The 27,883-nt window shown below is 32.6% G+C and overlaps 1 protein-coding gene across 1 annotated transcript in view; it reads left to right on the top strand.

The window, feature by feature from the left end:
* Window positions 1-27,883, top strand: part of inaD (inactivation no afterpotential D) — a 649,339-nt gene that overhangs the window by 302,218 nt on the left and 319,238 nt on the right. The window contains exons 8-9 of the mRNA XM_035090055.1: window positions 8,925-8,972; window positions 27,278-27,379. Of these exons, the coding sequence (XP_034945946.1) occupies window positions 8,925-8,972; window positions 27,278-27,379 (150 nt within the window). The remainder of the gene's footprint in view (window positions 1-8,924; window positions 8,973-27,277; window positions 27,380-27,883) is intronic.

Here is a 27,883-nt window from a genome sequence, read left to right as displayed (position 1 = left end):
AAAGCTTGGGTCTGTATATTTGTCTGCATGTCAGCTTATGCAGTTTATGTCGAAACAGTTAGTGACTATTCATCAGCAGCATTAATTGCCACCGATAATCCAGTAGCCTAGAAAAATACATTAGGAATAATTTCTTAGTAGAGATAAATTGTTTTTGTTTATAACGGTGATAGAAGGGAAAATAGAGATACCATTTTTGTAGAAAATCCGATTGTATTGATTATATCCGTGAATACTCATTGTACTCCAAGAACTAATGCCGGTTAAAAATTTACAATTACTCTCTTTATATCATGTGAATTTTTAGTTATTTATAACAAATGTATTGCCTATAAAAAAATTGAAGAAATTTTGAGTGATTGTTTTATACAAAAATAGTATGTTTATTTTTCCTCCTATCTATCACCGTTCTCACTACGTGAGCGGTGAAACGGAAAAAAACGCATGTTGCAAAAGTCCAATATTGTTCAAATAATAGTAATAATTTATCCCGAGTGAAAACATTTTGCACAAATGCAAAAGTCAGTGACTTTCCAACAAGCCGTTGTCAAAAAATTTTTTTCTTTATTGAATGATTGCTCTCTGACAAAATACGGCTTAAAATTACGGCTATTTGATTACAACAGGACATTTACCTTTCGACGAGAATGATGCCAAACATTCTTTTCTAGATGTAGCAGATATTTCATAGTAGCTGATATAAAACTCCAGAGACTATTCTCACAATACATTAGAAAGCATGAGGTCATCTCCAAGTTCATTATGACCAATGGCATTCACTGGTCATTTAATCCACCTGTAGCACCACACATGGGTAGCTAGTGGGAGTCTGTAGTCAAATTACTGAAATTTTAGTTAAGGAAAACAGTAAAAAAATCTTTTTTCACATTCGAAGAGATCATCACACAACTAACTCAAATCCAAGCGATTCTCAACTCAAGATCTCTAAAGCCAATCAGCGATGATCCTAAAAACACTCAAGCTCTCACTCCTGGTCATTTTCTCATTTGGTCATCAATCAATACTTTTATTGAACCGTCAATCTCATAACTTCATCATTTAACACAAAATCCATGGCGGATGATTCAATCACAATCAAAAATTTGAGTTGATGCCTTGCTGACAGACGAATGATTCCCCCCCAACAAAATGGCCACTCGTAAGAATTATTAAATTCACCCAGAGCAAGACAAGCTTCCACATGTTGGTAATATTATCCTGACAAGACGAGCAAAATAGTAATTGTTCTGACTTCGAGTCGGCCGGACGAGCAAACTAAAAAACTAGTGGACTGTAAGAATTAAGAGCAGAATAAGAATAGAGGTTGGATGCTAGAAGGTTCCTTAAAATGATTCACAAACACCAATTTGTCTAGGTTTGGATGTTTTTTATTCAACAATAACACTTAACATAATCAATAGAACTTAATAATCACTACATATCTTTGAGTTGACTGTACATTAATTGTTTGTACACGTATGAATTGTCTGATGGTTATTTTTTCACCAAAAAAAATAGTCTCAAAAACAGTGAATAGCAACATTCACAGTATACACCAGAGTTGTTCGGGGGTGCGATGTATATGTGAATGTCCGTGAGGCACTATGGCGTCGACGCCAGTTCAGCTTCGCGCCCAAAGACACTACAACTGAATATACTGGACCACTGGCACTGATGAGAGTAATTTTGATGATTCACTTATGTTCGTGAGAGTTGTCTGAGTCTGTTTGACCGTACTTTTTTCTACAAAGGGTGAGCTGACTGCAAAAATCTGCGATTCGACTGCGAAAGGTTGTACAGAGATGACCGCGTGATTTGCCTGGAGCTAACTGACGCCACAAGTGCTCGACCGCGTGCTTGTTGGCGTCACTAGGGCCGTAGAGTCGCCTTCTGGGCCATGAGGGAAATACTTCCCGATGATTGGTCCAGTGAGTTGACTGAAGCGCCGGTGGACAAGTCCGGCATTAAGAAATTTTGATTATTCCTGACTAACTGACTTGGGCCCCTCCAAGTCAGAACAGTAATCAAAAAATGAGTAATTTAATAATGAATCTGCAATCAGAATTATTGTAAAAAAAATCCATAAAGTTCTAAATGGTTTCCCTAAAATAATTTTATATGTTGAGAAACCAATAAAGAAGTAAATATCAGAGGTACATAGACGGTTTCTCAAAAAAAAATTGGTGATTGGTCCCAACAAGAAACTATAAAAAAATGTAGTTATTTAAAGCTCACTGAAGCAATTATATTCATTTTTTCGAGTCGAATATACATATCTTTAACTACAATTATTTTTCGCACGCCCAGGAATCTTTTTATTGTTTTATTATGTATATTTGAAAGTATTTTATAATAGTTACCTTGAGTTATTTTTGTATATTTCATTCCGAATTATAATATTTTTATTCGTACTTGTGGCGTATGATAGTTAGTTATGAGTTCGTTGAGTTAATTGTCAATTTATTAATGCAAACCAAGACTAAGGAATCCAGTTAGTTATTAAAATTAGTGATAGAAGTCTCAATAACACAAGAAAAAGCAGAGTTTAGATCAGCAAGTAAATTTATCAACCATATGGATTATTGAGACCAGAGTTAAGAGACTATAGTAGAGTAGAGGACCAAAAGCCACGAGTCACCCTGCAGCTTTCCCCTGCTGGAAGATGTTCTAGCCCTAAAGGCTGTAGTCACGAGGCCGTTGTCAGTAAAATGCGAATCCAAGAAGGAGATGAAAGTGTAGAAGAAGTCGAAGGATTATGTTTTGAGTTTAGACATTAGGTTTTGGAGCACATTAGCTTTAAGTGACCCCTCCATATGAAAATCTTGGAGAAGGCACGTAAAGATAGCCACCAATAAGAAATATGATTTGACAAATCAAAGACATCCTTCATTGGAGGAAGAAAAATATCAAAAGAAGGAAGAGATTGAAGAGAGAATTTTAGAAGAACAGATTTAAAAAGAGCCAATTGTGAGCTGAGCTCATGGACAGCCGAGTGTTACCATCTTGGTGAGAGTGAAGAGCTAAGAAGATGCCACTAAGAAGGATGCAAATCAGATCTCCAGTTCATAGAGAAGGGAGTCCAGAACAGCTTGGACTAGATCTGATAAAACCTAAACATCGAAAGCTCCCGGCGGAACTTGGAAGTTATTGAGATAAGAAGGAAATGGGTTAAAAGATAAATTTGTAGTAAGTTAAAAATATTTTGTGATATTGAAGAAAATCCGTAAGGGTTGGTTCGTTCTCGTACTTGTCAATTCGAGGTTAATTGTGGATTGAGTTGAAAAGATTATTATTTAGTCCAGTTGACTCGATTTAAAGATTTGGTTATTGTTAAAAATAAAGATACTGCCTTAATGAATTTGTATCTAATATAGAAAGTCAAAAAGATATGTTAAGTTCAGCAGAAAAAATCCTGCCTGCCTTTGAATTGGCTATTAAATATGCAATTAAACTACAAAGATGTAAGGGTACGAAATTCACGTAATGAATTTTGAGAAAATTTAGATAATTTAAAAAATTGATATTTTCCTACAATTTCGGTTGTCAAATGTTCAGAAAATAATTCTGAAATGTTCAGGATTTTCTTAGATTTTTTATAGTATTAGAAGAACGTTTCTTTCAATGTTAATTAAAAAGGCGGTTAATGGCATATTCTATCAGAGCGACCAAAACTTTCGATCTTTAGTACGCCTCCGCAGCACTGTATATTTTCACCTGTCCGCAATATACATACTAGAATGTCTCTTCTTAAATCCGTAGATCGCATCTTATGACATGTTTTTCTAACTCCTTTTTATGTTTTTCAAAAAATAGAGCATTTTTTCCATTTTTTGGTTCTCTTATAACTTTTTCCTTATGATGATCGTAATAGTACTTTTTTGAACAGAATAAGTAGCAGCTGACTTTCCGAATAATAGTTTTTTGTTCTTGACAACTCAAATAGCTTTTTCTGAGTCTTTTAATTTTTATTTGGTATCCGGCTTTTTTTTGGTAATTTCGTGGCATCTGGAACATATTTGAGCTAGTATAAATACGTTTGTAAAGGTACCGGTCCGATGGCAGAGAAACATACAAAGAAACTTTCACAAATGAGTTTTATCTTAATTTATCGTTATTTTCAGCGTATCGCATTCAACTGCTGGACAAACATCATAAAAGAAAAGACAATTATTCGATTTTTCAGGGGTAATTACGATCAATCGGGATTACTCAACTTGAATCTTCCGTCATAACCAAACAGACACAGTAACCCGGAACCATACTTTTTTTTTAAGTTAGCATCACGAAAAAAAACGGAGAGCTAACATTGAGTGCGTTGTTGCTTCACTACTCGTTGTTCCGCACTCCGTTCGGAATCGAATCACAATTGCATCACTGGGAATATCTTCTATCCTTTCTAACATAGCCAAACCAACGCATTCGCTATTACCCCTCGTCCGTAATTCCTCCACTCTTTTCTACGTTAATAAGAATTAAATTGGTTCAATGTACACTCAAGAAGCAGAGCTACGTTATGATTAAATGTTTTACGGACGGGATGTGTTGGAAATTCAGGATTATGATCAGGGAATATTAATTCAATATAGACTGAATTTATTTTGTAGTTTAAAATACTTATGGATTCTTTATTAAACGATAGCGGATTGTGCTGAGAAGTTCATCTGTATTCTTCAGATACTTTTCTAAGACTAACTAAAAATGTTCTTAAACATTACTCTACAGTAAAAACAACCAATCCTCTCTTCTTCGTTCATATTTACAGATGTCTGCAGTATGTAGCATAATATTAAATAAAATCAAAGGGTCCTTTGACTGACCCAAGTACTTAAGATTATATAATAAAAAGAGTAATAAAATGAAGAGGAATAGTTTGGAGTCCTTACAGATGTGTATTAAAAATACACGTGTTTATATTTCCTAAACTTAAAACTAAGTTGTTAAATAAATAAAGAATGAATTGAGATTCATTTTTGTTCAGAGAATCCAACAGGATGTTTGTTTCAACGAAGCAAAGATACTGACTATGTAACATGGATAGAAACGAATTTTATTTTAAGAAAATTTCGGAAAAGATCTAGGAAATACCAAAATAAAAACCAGTAAAACTGTTATAATTAATCTCAAAAATTTCAATGTTTTCTGGAATAATCTAAATTTATTAATTTGTTTACCCTATTAGATACATGCTCTACACACCGTATGTTTGATAGCCGAATAATTATTCAATGCCTAAGATAGAAATATACAATATTTATGTTAAAAAGTGAATTTTTGTGTATTTTTTATACCATTTAACATACAATGTATTTAAACTCAATCTACGTCAGGTTTAGCTGGTAATGAAAAATTAAAATTATAAATTAGTGATTGTTGTATGTGATGTAACTGATGTCTGATCGCTTTTTCATATGTAGATAAGATGATTTGCGCAATTATGTAAGTTTTGTATTTTTTTTATTCCGTGAATTTAAAAGAAAGTTGGGTCATAAAGTATGTACTTTGTCAAAAAAATTGCATAAAAATAATAATTTTACTCTTATTTTATGAGAAATTTTTTGATTAAATTTATTCTTATCTGAAAAAAATATAGAAAATGATCAAGTGGACTGATAGAATTGTGTAAAAAAAATAATGTAGAATAGTGAATAGTTTAAATTTATAAGCATTACGTATGTTGTGTTGAAGAATTTCTATAAAAAGAAGTAAAGAACACATTTTAATTCTAAAGAATACCGTTTCGGTTTGACTGTTACATGTACTATGATATATTTTCTTGAGTTATTCATAAGCACATGTATGATTAAAATTTTATTTGTTTTTAATACCAACAAATTTGGAAATTTTTCGAGAAAATGTTAAATTTTTTGCTGCTTCAATTTTGTTACAGATCGAAAGTTAGTGTGGTAATGGTTCCCACAGACGTGGTTACCATAGACGCAGATACCGCGGCAATTGTTACTATAGCTACTATTAACTTAGGGTTGGTATCTGTAATCACTGATAAATTATTGATGATTGGTAAAAAAAATATTTTGGATAGGATGTAGTTGGAATTTTTTCCTCGTGGGTTATTATGTCGGGTAACGTATAACTACGTTAGATATCAAGTCAATTGGAAGGATAGTCTTCAAGATCTTATACTCAGAGAGTGAGTAAGTGGTAAATCACTTACATGTATATATAGGTGAATGAATAGCTATCGTTAGCATACAAAACAGTACAAACGAATCAAATATGAGAATAAAAAACAGGACCTACTAGACAATTTACCAGACCATAATTGTCACCTAATTGACATTGTTGACAAAATTTCGACCTTGGATATGCGTAGCTGGTCAGGATAGAAATGAGTGTGCCAGAACAGAGCAATGAGAGAGTTAGGATTATAAAAAATATAATAATCTTCATTTTTCAGCACTATCTTTCAACAATATATACATTGCACAAATTGTAGTCACTAAAAAATGTATGAATGTCACTTCAGCTGAATGAACGTCAATTGAAATCGTTGAATTTTTTTACTTGAATGTCTAAAATTAACTCAACATGATATGCTTGATATCATTAAAGCAACTAAGATTTTTTTTTTCTTAAAAGAGTGGATATTTTATTGTGTTGGACAATTTCGTCTTTCAGATAAAAAAAAACTTATGAACTTTATTTTCAATACTTATGCCCTTGCTGTCAGAATAACGTTACCAACTTCTAATCAGAGTACCTGGTGAATTTTCATATTTTTTCTCGAAAAGTATTGAACTATTTTTTTCTTTCATTTCCAGGCAATTGTTATTGAAAATGTTTGATAAACAATCGTAACGAAGACAAGATTGAAAGTATTTTTTGTTTGTTTAAATAATCTTATATATAATGAAGAAAATTTCATTTAAAAATGTATGGTTCTCTGTTTTATCTAGAGTAGCGGTAGATACTCGGCGCCACATTACCTGCACATTCTGCTCATTATCCATCTATTGCCCCTCGTCAAATTAGCGCGCTCTCGCGGCTCATATTTACTGTGCCGAGTAACACGTTACTTGAAAAGTTCGCGCGTGACGTCACGACGCAATGTTTCATTGCAAATATCTCGATAACTAATTAACATTACGGAATAATTTTCAATATACAATTAATAATGACTGTAAGCTTTCATTTAAATCTAAAATGAGATTTATTCATTGAGTATTTATCAAAATACAGATTAGGCCACGCCCCTAATTCCGTTTTTCGCACATTTCAACTCGATTTCTAGCCTCTTCTTTGTCATCCTTACCTAAATGCCATCTAACGCGGACCTCTCTCTCGTGGCCAGAATTTTTCCACGATATATATAGGTATACTCCCAATGTATAAATATAGCGAATGAATGGTTTATGTATTTCTTACGTTGATATTGATAAAAAATACAAATATTATTATCTATTTAAGGATTATCTTAAAATATAAATGATGTAAAACGAAAAATTATTTAATTTCTGGATATGGATAGTAATGTTTATTTATAACTGACTGAAAAAGATAAAGAAAATGACAACTGAATTTATTATAAATGATCAAAAACGGAATCTATGCAATTAATTTGAATTCTTTTAACGGGATTTTTTTCTTTGTTTAACTGATAAAAAATATTACTCATGTGAATAAATGTAATCAAACATGTCATTAATTACGATAGTAATCGCTCTAAATGAGTATATATCAAATCTCACATTAAAATTCAAATTTTCACTGTTTCCATTTATACACATAAATTTATTACTTTTTCTTTCGCAATCATGCCACATCGATTATTTATAATGAATAGGAGATTCTATTAATTGTCTGAAAAATGAATGGTTTCCAATTTCCGTCCATCAATTCTTTCAATTCATTACTGTTCATATCAGTGTACATGGCGGAAAGTTTTACTTCCATCCAATGATGGCAGTTTTAGTAGGATACGTTAAATACTTGAAGAAAAATTCTGAATAAGATTGATGCTACAAAATGTTTTTTAATATTTTGATCAAACATTCGATCTACAATTTCTTACGTACACTTACGTAATTTTTTTATTAAACAATTGATAAAAACAATTTTATGTTGTTTTATTTAATATCGGATTTTCAAACAACAGTGACGTGGCGCCGTTTTTCACCGATATCAAACGACATCTGTTTTTGGCAGATTTTAATAACTTGTTCGATCGTTTGTAGCGGGAAGATTTTTTTCGAATTAATGAACGTTTGGAGTCTTACTTATCTCTAGTTTTTTATGCCTTGTCTGATAGTATTACTTTTTAATTCGTAAGGGCTCGTTTTCCTCATCATCTAAACATTTTTTTTTGTTAGAATAGAAACCTAGTTTAGTAGTAACGGTTATCGGTCAAATTACCAAAAAAACTTTTCTTCGCAACAGTTGCCATTAAACCATTTTTTTATTTATGTACAGTTTGTAAAGTAGATCTCATAAACCGATATTTCCTCGATTTTGAAAATCGAATTTGATGTACATTTTTCGTGCGATTTACTTATATTAGTTTTTTAAAACCTACTATACATCGAAATATGGTGTTTTGAATTTTCTGAAAGTCACAGTCTTACCTGTTGAAACTTCCGACAAAGGGACAATACAGACTTTTTTAATCGTGGAGAGTCGTACATACGATGCATTACTACTTCCAGGAAATCCATCGTCAAAAATTTTTTAGCATCATGGCATAATCAGCCCTTAAATATCAGTTTGGGTTAGTGGACTACAAGCCAAGCTCTACTCGAGTATAACGTCTTATTTATATTTCCTGACATTAATATCCAACATGAAAATTGATTCGATGTAAAATTTTACTTTCTCCTTGAATCGACCTTCTTTTTAGGTTACCTTGATAACAAATTTTTGACTTATGAAAATTTTCCTGGTACTAAATTTTTTCAAATTTTTAATTTTAGGAGCAGTATAATCAATTTGAAGGTGTCCGTACAGTAAATATAAACAAGGTATGTCTCAATAATTAACGTCAAATATTAGTAATATCAATATTTACATTATTTGTATATTATTTGTTATGAGTGACGTATTTCTTTTATGAATCCTATCTTGAGTCCGACACACAGTTAGCCAAATTCATAATTTTTGTAACTGTCAACGCCCATCTTTTCAAGGTCCAATTTTTTTAGTAGTTCCAAAGTGTACAATAATAGTTGTTTTTTTCTAGGAGAAAAATATGTTTAGGTGTACGAACAAACATCCAAATATGGATAGGTCCTTTGTAACTATTTTGATGTATATATGCATATGTTCGAACACATATATTCAATTATTTTTTTTTTTTGTATGGATGATCGATTTCATAGTTGAATTTATATTGTAATTGGTGACTTACTTTTCTTCTCAAGTATTCACAAATCGTTTGCGTAATTGTTTTGAGATCCAGGATTCACGTTGACGGTTTATCCTTCAGTATTCAGATATCTAGTTTACATTATGTGATGAGAGACGTGCGAAACTATGGCATAGTTCCAATATTGTAAAATATTTAGTTATCTAGATGCTATAAAAAAAGATTTTTTGCAGACAGATTGGAGTTACACCGTATGATATGAGAAAATTTTTATTTCGGTTAAAACGTATATTAAAACTACATTACAATCCACGTGTTATCCGAGCTACTAAATTTATATAATAGATATCATCTGAAAATATAACAGTGCTCCGTTGTGATCAGCTTTTTTTTTATTTAACAGTCATAACAAATTGAAAATAGTCATGTCAGAGTATATTAATTCATAGGTAGTTGTTTTTTGATTCCAAATAAATCAGGATATTTATTAAGGCGTCAGTAGGTAGAACATCATGAAAAAAAAAACTTATTATAAAAAATCTATCAATAAATACTTTATTTGGTTTTTCTATTATTTTTAGTTCCCATCTAGCATTCAATAATATTTTTAACTTAATTAACTTAATTCAATAATATTTTTACTTACCATCTAGTATTCAATAATATTCTTAACGAAAGCTCTCGAACTCATACTTTGGATGAGGTTATCTAGTTGTAATGGAATATATTGTACATGCACTAAGTTCTGGCATTGGTTTTTAAGGTCAGGTGTCTACTAAAGACGCACAATGAGCTACCGAAGTTAGAGATAGTGCACGTGAACATCATGGAAGAGTGTAAGCCGGAGTAAAAGCCGGTGTAATACAGATGCAGGAAGACTGGACACTGGGTGAGAGAAAGTAATTTGATATATTTATACTCAAACATGAATCTGAAGTATTAAGAGCATGCAAAGAGTTCGAGTCTGCTACAGAAAATTATACTGGAAGAAAAATGGAGGCACTGCAATCACTCACTTGAAAAGAATATTGCGATCGAGAGTTCAACGCATACCTGGTGAAAAAAAACAATAAGTAGACGATTAACCACGTCATGGACACCGCAACGAAATTGTGTAGCAGGAAGAAAAAATATAACGCTGACAGAGAAGAGAGACCAGTGGTCAGATAACTAAAAATACGTGCCAATAATTATCGTAAATGTAATATATAGAAACTCATAATGAGAAATGTATATTATTTTTGTTTATATGTAATGTTTATCAAAACATGTGACAATTTCTCTATAGACACGTTTGATGAAATTTGAGTCCTTTACCTATGAAAACATTTTCTTTACATAAAAAAATTTTTTTTTTTTAAGGTTTCATAATATTCACTTACAATTATATCTGTGATGTCTGAATGTATCTAAATTATTTCACATAATTATTTAAAATATATTTTAAGAGAAGCTGAAAATGGATAGCAATAAACCTTAAGGAGTGAGGTCAACGATTATCACTTAAGTTATTTTTTGAGTTTTCTTACGATTTCGTTAAAATAGAAAGGGTTTCGATGAATAGTTGAGAAAATCATCTTTTAGATATTTTATTGCTTTTGGAAAACCCACGTGGCGAAAAGCAATAAAATTTTAAAAAAAGAGTACGTGACGTAACAAGAGCATTGGCTTTCCAAAAAAGGAAAGACCATTCAAAGGGACTTGTGTGCGCATGAAGCAAGGAACTTCTACTTATGTCACATTCGACTAAATAAATACGTAAGGTTTGATGCATCAGTCAATTGTCGAAAAAGTAAGATCGAGATCAGATCGTCGTGGAACATCTTTTGAAATCATAAGTCTTGTTTTGTTTTGAGTATTGTATTGATAATATTTCAAAATTTGTAAATTTTTGTATGAAGTTTATTTGATCGTCAAATTATTTTTAAATTGATATTTAAATTCATTCGCAAGTAAAAGTGAATAATTACGCTGACTGGAGCATCGACTAAGGACCAATTAATTGTAATTCATCTCGACCGGAGTGAAAGAAATCATCTGTTGGTAACGTTTAAATTGTTGTTATAATTTTTCAATAATTTTCTTTCAATAAAATTTTGTTATTATCTTTATATAAATCACACATTTTTACATTCTCTATCGAAGATCCGCTCATCCCTGTCCATCTGTCGAAATTACATAACATATCGTTTTCGGAATATTGTCTACTGAAGCCAGATAAAAATTCACTAAGTGGATAATTAACAGACATAGCATGTGAAAACATGATACAATATTGGCCGTAAACTTGAAAATCTTCTTGTTGTAAACGCTTGACGGTGTTCCGAAAGTATTTGCAATATCTCTCAATCGTCTAAGGTGTTATGGAATAATTAGTGACAATCCATAGCTGTCGAAGTAGCAGCTGACTCCATCTCTATTAACCTACAGGGCAACCTAGTGTCACCCTGGTTACTTGTGTCTATCTGTATTAACAACAAAAGCCGTCGGTTTCGTTCACACCTTTGGAATTTTGTCGGCTGGATATACACCTATAGTATGATCCGGTATATGCTGTAAGACTTCTAAAATCTGCAGTGCATTCATAACATGCTCTGCAATTGTTAAAGCATTTCAGGGTCTTGCTGTCAGACGGTTAATCACTAGTTGACGAATTATTTTCCAAAACAGGTGATGTTGATAAATGGTTTTTTAACTGGATACTAATAAATATGAAAATTCTGGAGAAATTATCCAGTGACCAATACCGTTTGCCTCTGAAGCAATTGAAGCAATTTCTTTTGGTAAAAAATCAGCGTCATTATTGAAGAATCCTCCAATATCAGCCACAAACTTCGTTTTAATCAAGAACTGTTTATGACGTCTGACAAGTGTCACAAAAACAACACTTAGCTCGATACTGAGCTACATAATATACTTATCAAAAAAACTCCATAATAATTTAGCGCGATAAATTAATTTCAAGTATATTTTAAAACTCTGCATATATGACACAGTTTATAGTTAAAGCCAACGCGTAATCAAAACGTACCTCTAGACGCACACTATTGTATGTAATCAAATTCCAGTGTGAATTGCTATTTGCAGAAAGATCAGGTGTCAAATCAGACGCGAAAAAACAATAATCACTTCGGTAATCAGTACGACTAATACCGTTTCCTTCGTTTAGAAAATGTATTCCTGTTCCTGAGAATAACTCCTGAGAGAGTTTTTAGTAAAATCTGGTTGTAGAGGTGTTTTTATTGTAAGTAAATTGCGAGTAGTCCAGAATGTCTAATTAAAGCCAAGTAATGATAGCAGCTGAGTCACGCCGTAGAATGTGCTCAGGGGGGGAGAACTAACACGAAAGACACTTTTATCGAGCTTAATTATAATTTTAATAAAAAATGAACTCTATTCTAATGAATTTTTTATAAATAAATAAACCATTTATCACGTTAACAATGAATTATTAACACTAGTAAAGCTTAACAAAGCGTTTATGAACTTGGATAGAGCTTAGAATAATTATTTAATGAGAAAACAGAAGGAGCAGTAACAGAGCACGTGTACTTCAGCGTCGCGTCAGCGTTAATGGCTGCAACACGTTGAAGGCGGCATCAGTGAAACCCGGGCATGAGACAGCAAAGTGCTACGCTATATTTTTACACAGTGCATTATCAACGATTCATTAGTTATGTCAACTTTGCACTTAATGTCCGAGGCATTCATCAAACGAAAGGAATCACAAGATTTTGTTAGTCGTAAACGGGTTATAACACCGTTTTTTAAAAAACATTCCTTGATGGAATACATCGCATTGTAAATTTCCAAGAAAATCAAAAAGTTTACCATGTGATGAATATTGTTATCGTTTTTCCAAGCCTTTAATATCGCCTGTAAAACTAGCTATTTTTTTAGGTGTGTCTTGAGACCGCCCAACAGTAATTAGATGTGAATTTTTTGTTTCACGACTATAACTTATAAGTGTGTCACTATAAGCTTTATAAGCATATAAATTATTAGGTGGCGATACACATTTGTGGTTGAAATGAACGTGAGCTTGGTTAAACATAGAGTGCATGAAATTATTTATAGGCCCAACATCAATATCTGCAACATTTTTGGGATCACTTTTATCTACAGATGCATTGCGTAATGTAATTTCGATCATTAAATTTAACATCGTATGCACAAGATCTACGTATTTATATACACCTTGACCTCAAACAACAAATTTAATCGGAAAATTATCTGTCAACGACAAAATAGGCTTGTAAAAGACCAGTTGAGAATCTTCAGTTGTCGTTTGTATAGGCAATATAGGAAATAATTCTCGTTCTGCCTTTGCATACGCACAAGAATCATCATAAAGGAAATCCATTATTATGATTTAAATATATCTGCAACGTGTCGTGCTTCTCTTGCTTACTTTGTCTTCGTTTTTCACTCAATTTTGCAATCGCCACGCCATTATTAAGGACATCGTGTCCTATATTGACGCCTGATTTTAAGACTTCTTTACCAATAACTTTTGCTCTGTTTTCTGAAAAGAGAAGAACACTTCTAAAGATGCCTCTCAAAAAATTCCCAATACCATGACCACTCCGGTGAGGTGTTCCAATGTAAATTTGACTGATTCCGCTGTAACCACTTTGCCCGAAGCCAACCTTGGGCATGTCATATACAATTTCTTGATACACATTTATTTCAATCTCTTGAAATGTAACGTCACAGAACGGTTAAATGCGTAATAGACACGTTTTTACATCTCTGGTTATATAATTCTTTCAAATATTAGTGTAAACAAATAAACTATATGGTGACAATGCGAATATATTAGCTGGCTGCGTACTATGTATAAAAGCTAATAACTCAAGCTTATCTTTGACTGGAAATCCAAGAATCTGGTGAAGATTCTGCGATTTCTGAACTAGGTGGGCGCCGCTACATTTCTCATCGCAAATCAGTGTGGTGTCAACATAACCACCATGATTTAGAGACCATTATATGTGGTTCTTTACGATTTTCAAGACATTTAATTCATCAAATAGATGCTGAAGTGTTTGATACACGCCTTTAGGCACTGATGCGTCATAATTTTTGATGTTTTTAAAAGTTCGTGAAACAATATTTTTTTCGTCAAAATCTAGAATATCGGCGTTATGTATAAGTGTAAACGAAGAACCTATGTATTTTACAGGTACATTTAAAAAATTCATAAGGATACTTATTTCTTCTGAAGTCACGCCCCACTTACTAGGTAATCTGAGAGGTGGTGACAATTGTGTGATACAATGTGTTGTGCTATTATTCGCAAAATAAAGCATACTGCTATTACTAGGCAGTATTATATGAAACTCTCCTTTTCGTACATGTGTGAGCGATCGCACGGATTTTTTAAAACTGTAATGTAGTTAGCGTTCAAAGAAATGTCTCTCTGACCTTTCCCTTAATAAAATAAATTTTGTGCAATAAGTATAACACTTAAATTACGATGATGACACCTTTTTCTAAAAAATCAATAATTAAGCTACTTGATAATTTACGAATAAGATCATCAATAATAATTTATTTTGGCATTTGATCGGTCGAATAATCATCACTTTGTGGTAACCCTTCTCAAGAATCGTGCATTGCTTATATGGCTTATGCTACAGATGAACTTTTGTACAAAAACGGATTTACTACAACCAGTTGGACCACAATCGTTAGAAGTCTCTGGACGATTTAATTTTTTTTTAAATTGACTCGTATAAAAACGATATCATTATCAAGCTATGCCTGTATTTTTGCTGATGGTCAGCGTTTTAACTTATCATAACTGCAATTAACGATAGGCAGCCATATTGAATTTCCAAAAGATAAGCAACTAGAAACTGCTCAAAACGAACATAGGTTTAACAGTCTTCATAGAGTTCAAAGCGAAGAGGAAACAGTGAAAATGTTGCAATTAACCCTTAGACCTGTTGCAGCCATATCAATAGAAATGTTTAAAATAATTTTACGCATTATTATTTGATGATTTTTAAAAATGACCTGTGGTGTACAATAGATGTTACGACATCAATGAAATTTCAGCGAGATATTAGATGAAGTAACAATTCGTGGTTCGCGTGAGTGTGCTATAATTATATATCCAGGTTACTCATGCCCAAATTTCATTGACATAGGCCAGTTTTGTGTTGAACATGAAAGAATATAAAGACTTAGCTGGAAACGTTATCATTTTGTGAAAAATTTCGGAATTTCTGTCCCTGCTGTTTTTTTATGGTAAAAGATTAAGAGAACTTAAAATTTCCGCTATTGAGTACGAGTCAGTAATGCGAACAGAGTGCGAATGCAAGTTTTAACTCACCCGTGATAATCGGCATAAACAGTGAAAGTGGATTTTAGAATGCACTCTTAATAGGTTAAAATCTTTAGCAAAAATAAAAAATAATGATCCGAGAGATATTCTGTGGGAGACCGTCTACTACAAAGGTCGTGAACCGATCATGCCGACTCTTCGTCTAAACACCGTAGTTACCAGTGACAACGATGATGCCGGCGAAAGAATGTCTATGACCAAAGAAGACCGATAGGGAGTCCTCAAAAGCTTGAAGACGTATTTGACAAAGTGTTTCACAAACACTGATCTTTTTTAGAGATGTATCCGAACAAAATATTGTTTCAGCAGACCTAAGGATTTGTAACAACGATATTGTTCACTCGTGTCACAAGTATAAAGGTGCTTTAATCATCAACTGTATTTCTGAATAGTCAGCAGTTGAAAAGTATTAAGACACTGGGGCTGTCTCTAATCAGAAATAAATTATAAGGAAATCGTTAACCTACTAACATTCGATCGCCAAGCAAATCTGCTTTCTTGGAAACTTGTACGATATTTACGTGATCGCTCGCCAGCAATGGCCTGTTTTTACCCCGACACACGTTTGGAGCGGTGGTGCAATTTGTCACAACCGTGTTTATTACGTTTATTCAGACGAATAACATTAACTTGAACCACAACTATCGACATCAGTGGTTGTCATTGATAGTGACAACGACCAACAACCGACAACTAGTATCACTAATAAAAATGTTACGTTTAACCGGCTCGAAATGCGTAGATTATCACCATCTCTTTTTAAACCAGAAGATATAATTTTGAATCTCGAAAAAGGTCGCTGGTTCAACGTCGATTATGGTAATAAGGTGATTACAGAGTATCACGGCCCTTGGCAGTCTGCTTGTGATAGTAATTCAACAGTTTCTTGAACACGCTTACAGTGTAACTGTAATACCAGTATTCCTTGTAGATTTGATACTAAAGAGGAATCCGACGATGATATGCCTTCGGATGATTTACACCGGGAGTATGGTGTAATCATACTTTCTTTCGCTGATATGATACGTACAGAACAGAATTATTAATACAATGTAAACCAGTAATATCAGTCTCAGGATTTGTAAATAACTCCATGAATTTGCCCATAAACGCTCACGGGACATGTTTTTGACATCTGACAAGGGAACCTCGCGAGGTAGTCATCGTCGATTCAGCAAGGGTTTCTATATGATAATCTACGCCGAAAACTATGAACTATGTATTTTATTTACAGCGGAAAAACGTTTTGAAGGGATAATAATCACCCCTAAAATTGACATCCTATAAAGGTGATTTTTAATTTTCACATATTTCTAATCGAAATTTTCCAAATCGACCGTAAATGTTAAAATGTCTTGGAATTTTTTAAAATAACAAGGAAATCAATGCCAAAAAAAATATTCCCGTTTTTGCTAGATTCGTATCAAAATGCACAAGATAAATTATTTATTCATTATAAGTATTACATATATGATAATCATTGTAAAAATGTTCGAGACACAATGATTTCTTATACCATGCACGACGGATAATTGCAATATTTTCACATCCCGGAATTTCACAATGCGTCTTACAGTTATCTCCGAATGTATAACTATTTTTAAACCATGAATAACGAAGAAGATTTATAAATCGCCGAGACGAGAGTTGATTATGAGTCAGTGATTGTAATTTAATGATATGATTCTCAAGTGTAAATTTGAATCATCTCCTCGTACTAGGACACTGTCTGAAAAATGTCTTACAAAGTTTTTCCATATTCTAAATCTAAAAACATCTAATGGTTTTTTCTAGTAACCCCTTTAGGAATAATCATTATCTCAGTATGTTTATCCGACGGTTTAGTAGACGTGACAGCTTCAGAAAAATGTCCAGTCCACAAATGAATCAAAAGTAAACTTTCTTTCTAATATTCGGAAAAAATAGATTCTCCAACCAGATTTCGAAGTGTTCCAAAAAAATCAGTATATAAACGTCCAGAATATATTATATAATATAATATTTGAATTGAATTTTTTACCTGAAGTAAGTTTTCCAGATTTCGATATTTCTATGTGTACATTATCTGGTCTAAAAAGTGATGCTTCTACCCGTGGACAAAGTTTTCTAGTTGGTTCTTTTACCACAAGAAAAAGAGGCGTGAGGAGTTGTCCATTAGCTGATATCGTTGGTTGTGTAGTATAACTGTGAGTTGTTGAAGAAACCGATTGAACTGTGCTCTCTATTTTTTTTCTCCTTCTGGAGCTAAAGTCCTCTCTGAATGTACTTCCAATTGAAAGCTACTCTGATCAGAATTATATATGTTGCCTGAACCATATGATTGAATTTTCGACTTTACATCGTTAACGAACACTTTTGATGTTTGTTGTAATATTTACGATCTTCAATCGTAATTAATGATATAAATTTGCTAATTTTACAAAAAAAAATACGATGAGATCTTTTCAGTGATAGTATCCACGTTGAAGATACTTGAAAACAGAGATCATCAAATTGTGAATTTTTTTAGCTAATAATGCTTGTTTTTCTAAATCGGAATCACGGACTATTATCTCAGCATCCACAGCAGTTTTAAAATTTTCCAACGTATATTTGCAAATTTGAGCGATTTGTTCTTTATATGTTCCACCTTGGTTCAATTGATGTACCCAGCGTTTTAATTGTCGAGTAGGCTGTCTTTTTCTAAATTTTTGCTTAACACTATCGATACTTGAATCCTTTTTCTTACCACTTCGCCGATACTCATCTCCTTGCAATTTATAATCATGACTTAAGCTCTCTTCATCAGTAGTACATGCTCCATCAGACACTTATGATTTATGGATTGCAGATGCATATTCTTCGTCTTCTATGATTTCTGGTTCCCAGCCCTTATATGGTTCTTCAAAATGTAACGAATTCTCCTCCATCATTTCGATATCAGTATACCGATTCATTGCATTTAATGATATTTGTTCAAAGTAATTCTTCAATTATATTTCAGCATCATTTACAGGTGTCTCCATAATTTTTATAGTTTGCAATATTGTTAAAAGTACCCGAATACCATCAAGGGGGTCAACATTTATTTTCAACAATTGAGTGTTACACAATTTTCAGAATAAAAGATAATATTTCTATTTCGAGCACACGATTTTATACACATATGAAAGAATAACTATCAATCAAAATTAAAATAAATACAAGCGGCAAAAGTATCCATTAAATACAATATTAAACATTGTTGAGAAAATCTCAACTTTTAAATTAACCTAACCGTTTGAGGATAGGGATAATTGTATCGAAACAGAGTAAACGGAAGGCAGGTTTTATAAAAAATATAATATCTTTATTTTTAGCACCAACAATACACAAGATACACTGAATGACCTTCTGTTACTGAATAAGAAGACTGAATGTCGTTAAAAATCACTGAATGTCAGTTGTAATTACTGAATCTTAATTGAATGTCTAAAAAATACTCAACTAGGCGTGTTCGGCATTATTGACCTCCCACACGAGCTTAGCACTCTTCTCAAGTTGTAGAATGAAGCTTGAATATTTCTGGTGATTCAGAATAGCACTAGCACTAATGATTGACTCACAAAATCAAGATTTGTCCTCAAAGAATTAGAATGGCGTGTACACATGAATGAGAACAGAAAAAGAATGGCGACAGGAACTTCATTAATCAAGAAGGACACTGAAAATTAGTCAAATGAGTAATTCGATTAAGGCTGGGCTGAAGTCAGAAAGTTTCCCGGAGTTGACTTTACGCCCTCACGTTGTGCGGCGAAAAGCCGAAGCTCGATATCAATTGAAATTGAGTAGGTAACAGAGAAATCGTTCGAAAAATGATAATTTTCAGGGATGCACTACAAAAAGGGAGCCTTAGGGTACCAAGAAATTTACAAATTTCAGAATAATCTGTTCCGAGCAAGACAGAGCACAAAATATATCTATCTATCTCCGTCTTATTTTTCAGAGAAGACTGCGAGTTCGAACAGTTGACGAGCAAGCACATTCCCCACCCTCTGTTACTAAGCCTGAAGCTTACGATATCTAAACGTAAACAAAGCAAATGAAAATATGCTAGCTCTATAGTCAGAAGGTTCGCCAGTTATTTTACCGAACGGTGTTCGATTCCAATTGCGGCAAAATTTTTTTTTTATTTAAATTGCATGTAATTGCAATTTTATCATGCCAAAAATGAGTTTTAAATTTCAATTTTTATGTAAAATTTTTTTTTCAATTAATCAATGACAAATGAGAAAATATTTTAACAGGGCCATTAACCTTTTTTTGTACAAATACATTGATAATAGCCTTTTTTAACAACTTATTAATAATAAAAAATTGTTTAAACAATCCGCGGCGAGTTCCGATACTTCGCCGGCAAGCTCGACCCCCACTTTCTGTGCCCAAGCCTGTAGCTTATAATTTTCAAGCATCGTATATATAATTGGAACTATAATAGCTCAGTGGTTAGAGCCCCGACCTTTTATTTTGCTGGGCAGGGTTCGATCCCAGTCATAGGCAATTTTTTTTTCTGTTTCTTGTTCAAGTGACTTTATATACTTATAAATCAATTCATATATTTTATTACATTATTCTTCCAATTAATTACGAAAAAAAACTTGTTTTTCTGAAAATTAGCTGAGGGTGAGGAACGAGTTACTATGAATTCTCTTTTTTAGAAAATGTTGTCTTTAAAAGACACTATGAATTGATTTTGAACTTATACAAACAACCAATTATTGTATTTATATAAAATTTTAATGAAAAAAAAAATTGGCTATAACTGGGATCGAACCCTAATCGGTAAAATGAAAGCTTGGTGTTCTACCTACAGAGCTAACATATTATCTCTGACATCATGTTTATGTTTATAAATTGTATAATGCAGGCTTGAGTACGAAGGGTAGGGATAAAGTTTGCCGGCGAAGTGCCGGAAATCCCCGTGGATTATTTCAACTACTTCTAAATATTTCTAAATTGCTTAAAAAAAAGCTACGTTCATATAGCTATAGTAAAAAAAGTGTTTATAACCCTGTTCATATGTTTTCCGACTCGACGTTGATAAATTACATAAATAATTGAGAAAAAAAAATCAAATCGTTGGTAAGAATTCATTTTAGCATGTTAATATTATAATTACATGCAAATCTAACAAATGAAAAAGAAAAAAAAAACTTTACCATGACTGGAATCGAACCCTGCCCATCAAAATAAATGACCGATGCGTTAACCACCGAGCTATTATGATTACAAAACATTTATATATGCTCAAAAATTATAAGCTGCAGGCTTGGGCATAGAGAGTGGGGGTAGAGCTTGCCAGCGAAGTGCCGGAACTCGCCACGGATTGTTTAAACTACTTTTCAATGTTGATAATAATATGATTAACTTGTTAATAACATAACATTGTTAATACATGTAAAGATGTATAAGTTGTTAAACACAGGCTATTATCAATGTATTTATACAAAAAGAAAGTTTATGGCTCTGTTCAAATATTTTTCGACTTAGCGTCAATAAATTCAATGAATAAAGAGAAAAAAAAATCAAATTGTTATAAAAGATTAATTATAGCATGTCAATATTATAATTACATGCTAATCTAACGAATAAAGTAGAAAAAAAAAATTGGTTATGACTGGGATCGAACCCTGCCCGGCAAAATAGAACTCTGACGCCCTAACCACATGGCCAGCATAATCTCGATATTGAGTCAATGTATATTTGTTTTTATACTACATGCTTGGATACGCCGACTTGGAATTGAGCTTCCTTATTAACATTTATACCTAATAAAAATGATAATAATGGATGAATATATGTATTTGAAGTTATTTGCAGGTATTATATTAATTAATGTTAAATGAGTATCATCATTTTTATTTACCCTAACTGCAATAGTCATCAAAGTGTAGGGCATTGTAAAGTGATACACTATGTTTACATCACATACATATATTACCCGTACACACACATACAGAATTTACTCGCCAAAATGCAGGGCACCATCAGTTCTGGATACGGATTGAGCATTTTTTCAATATGGATGACTGAGGTCATCTGCGAGCATAATGCTGTCACCTATCAGAATTTTTTCAAACTAATTTTCCGGAGAATATCATCTGGAATACAAGATTTCTAATTATTTCTAAATTATTCAATTTTATACTATGAATTGATTTTTTTGACATTCAGACAGGTGGCAAGGACTGACGCAAACACGAATTTTGGGCGAAAAACGTATAAAAATGAAATAATTAGTGATTTTTCATCTGAATGATGTGGCCGCCATCTTGAAATTTAAGCGCGGCAGGTCAATTCATAATTTTTTCATTATTCTTTCTAATTTTTTTAATAAAAATATTCACTATATACAAAAAATTGTTGTTTACGTCAGTCCGGCATCAATTCCTCTGTAATTTGGTACCTAATTTTATAGAAATAATTGTAAATTGGCGAAGAAATTAGAAATTTCCCGATCCCATGTATTTGGATAGGGGGAATCAGTCGCCTTTCTGACTTCAGCCCAGCCTTAAGGAATATTGATTATTTGGTCGATTGGTTATCGACGCAGTGCCAAGATGGCCGCCGAAGTTCCTGTCAGCTGGCAATTCAAACTGAGAATTGATAAATTCTCAACAAATATGAATGCTAAAAAATAATGTTACAATTTTTAAATGATCAAAATATGTCACATTCGTTTAAAATGTTAGCATTGGATAATCCGTTTAGTACAATTACAGAAATGATTTTCTTCAAAAATACTATATCAGTGACTGTGATAAGAATCATATCTATGTTTGCTCACATGACGATAACAAACAAAAGATTTTGACTAATCATAAACTAGTCAGTCTCTGATTACGATGCATTTTTTTCGGTGATTATTGTGACTATAAATAATTAATCAATAACAATTGAAAATTTTCAAATTGTGATTTTTTTTACTGTCGTTAATATTATTTCAAAAATCGTAAAGACACATATCTCGTAATTTTTTATGCTCGTTTGATAAAAATCGGTTCCATCAAAAAATAATTTCTAGTTTTTGAGTTATAACTTTTTTTTTTTTTGATTTTTCCGGCAAAAAGGAATTGTTCTTTTGGCATCGATTTCGTTGTTATTTTAAAAAATTCCAAGACATGTATCTTGTAATTTTTGTATGCTCATTTGATTGAAATTAGTCTCATTAAGAAATATGTGATAGTTTCTGAGTTATAGATTTTTTGTTATATTTAATAAAAAAAAATGTATATTCGTAAGTTTTATGAATATGTAAGTAGTAGTATTTTTCATCATTTTTTATGTTGTTTTTAACGTATAAGGCCGTTTTGAAAAATTTCGATCAGTGTTCGAGGGGGAATGTTCTGACTTTGCGTCGGCTGACTGAGTAGTCGGGAATTTGTGGACTGTATTTTTGAGGATATTTGGATGTTAGAAGAGTCGGAACTTTGAACGGTGTAAATGAATCGGCTCACACTATTCAATCGTAACACCTAACGATTTATTAACTACAAAAGTAACAGTAACAGAAAAATAACGAGAATAGAGTCTGTCTAATAATTATATGAGATGAGTTTACTGAACAACAAAGTCTTTGAATTGTCTGTACAGTATTGAGTTTACTGAAATTTCACATAGAGTTCACTGATGAGTAGAAGATCACAGAAAAGTTGTAAATTTTCCTGTTCTGGTTTCTGCACCAGGAGTCGTCTGATTTTCAATGTGTTGGCGTCAGTCAGACAGACACAAGCGAGTTGTTCTGATGAATCTTGTGTGTATGACTGTTCATTCGGCCATCGTTCGCGCCTTTTGCAACGAAGATGCTCATTGGACCAACTTGAGCTTACTGGATAAATCTGCTGAGAGTTAGACTGCCTGATGAGTTCATAATCATCACTGTAGATGATTAACTGGTAAATTATTCCATGTCTGAGGAGTATTCTGAGGAGTTGGCTGGATTTTCACTAGCGAGTTTGAGTGCGAGAGTTATCTGATTGTACACACGTACCATGTTGACTGTTACAACGAGTTGTCTGTCGATTGGCATCGTCTCATGATGCCCAAGAGTCGTCCGAGTATAAACTACGTACGAATACTAGCAGTAACCAACGAGTACTGAAGAGTATGGTCCGTTTTTTCCAAAAACTCTACGTTCTTGGAGCTTCTAGGCCCTTTAAGAAGGGATATATACTTCTAGGAATTAATTAGAGTTGTCTAATTAGCGAAAATGAGTTGGCAGAAGAGACCTTGATTCATCTAATTATTCGAAGTCAGAACACTTAGAAATATGTGAAAATTAATGATCATATTTATAGGATGGCCATTTTAAGGGCGATTTTCACCCCTTCGAAACGTTTTCCCGCCGGAACAAAAATACGTGGATCATCATTTTCGACGTAGATTATTATATAGAAACTTCAGCTAAATCGACGGTGACCACCTGGCAAGGTTTCCGTGTGAGTTCGAATTGTCGCCATGCGATTCGTTGGACGTAAAAAAATTTTTAAGAACTATTCCTCATGTTTTCGGCGGTGCTTTTTCCTTTTATTGTTAAAATTGATTTTTCGCTCCTTGTCTGAATTTTTTTTGTACTAAAAACCAGTAAAAATCGCGGCCTCGATGTTTAGAGTAAAAATCTATATGGTTGCTATCATGTAAAAAAGTTTTAGTAAAACATAACTACAGCTAGAGTGAAAAACTTTTTTTTAATTTAAAAAATTTTTTTCTTGAAAACTATCAACTTGTACAAAAATTTTCTGAGAACAATAATTTCTTAGAATTAGTTTCAAAACTTGCCTAAATTTTAGAATAGGATTGGATGTAATTTTCGATTTTTTAAGAATATTTTATAAATTCTATTTTTTTTTCGTTTTGCTATTTTTTTTTAGCCATGTATACACATGTATTTTCATTACATGTTTAGTAGTATTTTAAATTATTTATGTATGAGTTTTTTTTAAACATCGAAGGCAGAAATACAAATTGCAATCCTCACAGAATTTATTGCTTCTGATTGTACATTTCTCTCTATTATCATTTTCTTCATGATGTGTAAATTTTGAGAGAACGATTTTCTTTTTTTTTCGCCTGCGATTTCGCTAGATAATTTTGACAGATATCCAGAGCAAATTCTTTCAAACCAACTTTTTGATCACCACTGTTACATGGATTATTCAAAATCGTGGCATTAGTATAAGATGACTGTATCAAACGCATAAAAATCACCTATGTCCATTTTTTTGATCTCAGTATTGGAAAAAGCCTATTACAGTGTTGATCATGGACATCAACGCCTTCCATAAATTTGTTCTAACAAGTGAAAGTATTTTTATATTGTGAATTGGTTTTTTTTCTCAGTCTTATCATAACGGTTAACCGTTGATAACGGGGTGACACCTACAGCAATAAAAAGTAGCGACACAGCTTTGAATCAATGGTCGTAATAGAATCCGTAGCCTTGGACTCTTCAAGGTAGTATTTTCAACCTTACTTCGAAGCAGAGTTAAACAGCTCCAGTGGAGAGTTGAAGAATATAAAGGAGGATAAGATACCTGTGAATCTGAATTTTCTGAGAAGACTAACCATTAGAGTACAAGTCAACGCCAGAAATTCGACTGATTATTGCCTAAAAAGCAGCCCTTCTTATCATCATTAAGAATATCATCAATGCATTGTGAGGATGACAAACAGCCAGAATTTTTTATCATTACTTCGATTATCTCTTTGTCTTAACTTCAGTCTTCCATTTTTATACATTTTTTTTGCACACTATTTTGCTGAAGAGTCAATACCCATTTACAATTATCAAATTTTGATAATAAATTGAATGATGATGTCAACCAAATGAGACAAAATTCTTACATAATATATACTTATGGGTAATTTTGATTTTCGATTGGAGGTTAAACAATAATATTTTCATATTATCACATCTATCTACAATCATCTATTCCTGTTGTTCTTCAACAATGTAATATACGAGGAACGGTTCTGTTGCTAAATAATAATAAAAAAGTACTATATAAACATGTGCCGCTTCGAGCAATTTAACCAATCTCATCAAATCTTTTCGCCCAGCTCAACCATCAAGATCAAACCCTTCAGTGGGAAATATCAAGACTGACATGAGTTCAAAGATCCCTTCCAGGCTGTGGTAGGTAGCAATTCTAAGCTCACAGACGTCCACAAAATGATATTATCAATAGGTGCAAATCAGGACGATGCAGCTCAGCTCTTTCAGAACTTAAAGACCACTAACGATAACTACGGCATTGCGTAGAACTTGCTCACGTCACGTTATAAGAATAAAAGGCTGTTGATTTCAACGCAACTCTACGAGCTCTTTGGCGACAGCTCGGTGTTAAAACCCACATCCAATGGTCTCAACGACTTAAGAAAATTATATTTAAAAATATCAAGTTAGGCAGCAATTCATTTTGCTCTAGAAATGAAACACAATATCCCATATCATTATTATTATTAAAACGGGACCAAGAAGAGAAGTTTATGGAACTTATTCAAACTCAGTTCTATTTTATTGCTTCATTTGTTCTATAACACAATAAATTTTTACCATATAATCTAATGGAATACGATAAGAAACTCGTTTAATAAGAAGAGCATTTTAAACGTTAAACTTATACAAATATTGACATTTTTCAATAACAGGTTTTTGAAACGTAAAATTTTTTTTCATCTATTAATTTCAAAGATCTTTAAAACAAATCTAAAATGAGGACTGGAAGATTATTTAAATTCAGAGTTATTTTATGGGTAGAATTCCATTTTGAAGACACTGCCGATAAAAATCAAATTTTGGCTCATTTGTTAGTTTTTGTACAATACGGGCAAAGCCCTAGAATGCATTTGTACGGTTTTTGAAAATTTTGGATAATCCAGAGGCATAATTACTCATGCCAATTTTGTGCATCATAAATGCAGCGGTAATGACACTTGATGGTATGCTCAATCAAAAGCTAACAATTGCTTTCCGTGCTAGTTCTTGATTCCAGCCACTCTTTATGTGAGAGAAAAGATACATATTCCAATTTTCGATTTATTACCTGAAAAAATCATTTTATAACTTGAATAGAGACAAGGCCGAGCCTCGTCGTAACGTAAAAGTCATATAGCGGTATTTTATGCTTGGCGCACGAGATACTACCGTATATCTTGATTTTGTTATTGATTTTTCTTTGTGCTTCTACTGTTTAAACTAGCTTTATCATTCAAAGTTGCAGTACTTTTACAATCATTAATTTAATCTTACTTGATCACAATACTTTATATGTCAGTACGGTCCGATATGCTATTGTCGTTCTGTTGGGCACCTTAGAATTCAAAGAATTAATATTCAATTGCTTTTCTGTCAGTACTAAATAAGAAAATTAATTTTCTCATGATTTCATAATAAAACAGAATGCTATTACAGACAGAAACACAATTATAATTAATTCCTAAGGTACTTAAATAGTTTTATAATTATTTAAATTTGACAGTCTAAAAGATTATGAAGTAAATACTATGCCCTTTATAAAGTTATAGGTAAACGACATCTATGATCCAACACTATTCTATTCAGGAAGAATAAAAAGTATTATGTATTATTACAGGGACATTATGGACTAGGCATTATGATAATACAAGGAAAGCATACGAAAGTTGGTCAAGGAATATTTGTGTCTGATGTCCAGGAAGATAGCGCTGCTGAACAGGTTTGTTTGTCTAGGCTATCGTAGTAACAATTGAAATACTTTATCCAACCGTTGTAATGAGGTTTTTCGACATGAAGCTTATTCTACGATTGCACCAAAAGTATATAATAACTACACTGAAAATTTATAAATACGTTAAGTTCAAAAAAATCAATAAGCAAGTTTTACTTCTAGTCTGGTAAAAGATGAAATAATAAAAAACGTTTATTATTTCATAATTTTTGCACGTGGATATCGAAAGTAATAGTTCGGCACTCATACATATAGTCTAGTAGCCGTAATTTTAAGCAGTATATCACCAAAAATAATTATCTTATTAGTAAAAGTTATCGGGAAGAGCATTTGTGTGAATTATTTAACAGTGTTAAACATGCGTTTCTTCCCCTTTTACCGCTTACGTAGCAAGAACGGTGATAGATAGAAGAAAAAAAAAAGTCGGTGATAGCATGTGTTTATTTGAAACAAGTAAAAAGGAAAAGTGATCCGAATGCACGCTTGACAATT

The sequence above is a fragment of the Chelonus insularis genome, unplaced genomic scaffold (assembly GCF_013357705.1).
Source record: "Chelonus insularis isolate UGA/USDA-ARS -01 unplaced genomic scaffold, ASM1335770v1 contig_72_pilon, whole genome shotgun sequence".
In the NCBI taxonomy this organism is placed as follows: domain Eukaryota; kingdom Metazoa; phylum Arthropoda; class Insecta; order Hymenoptera; family Braconidae; genus Chelonus; species Chelonus insularis.
Note: the sequence above shows the minus strand (reverse complement) of the source record. Positions and strands in the feature narration are given on the sequence as shown.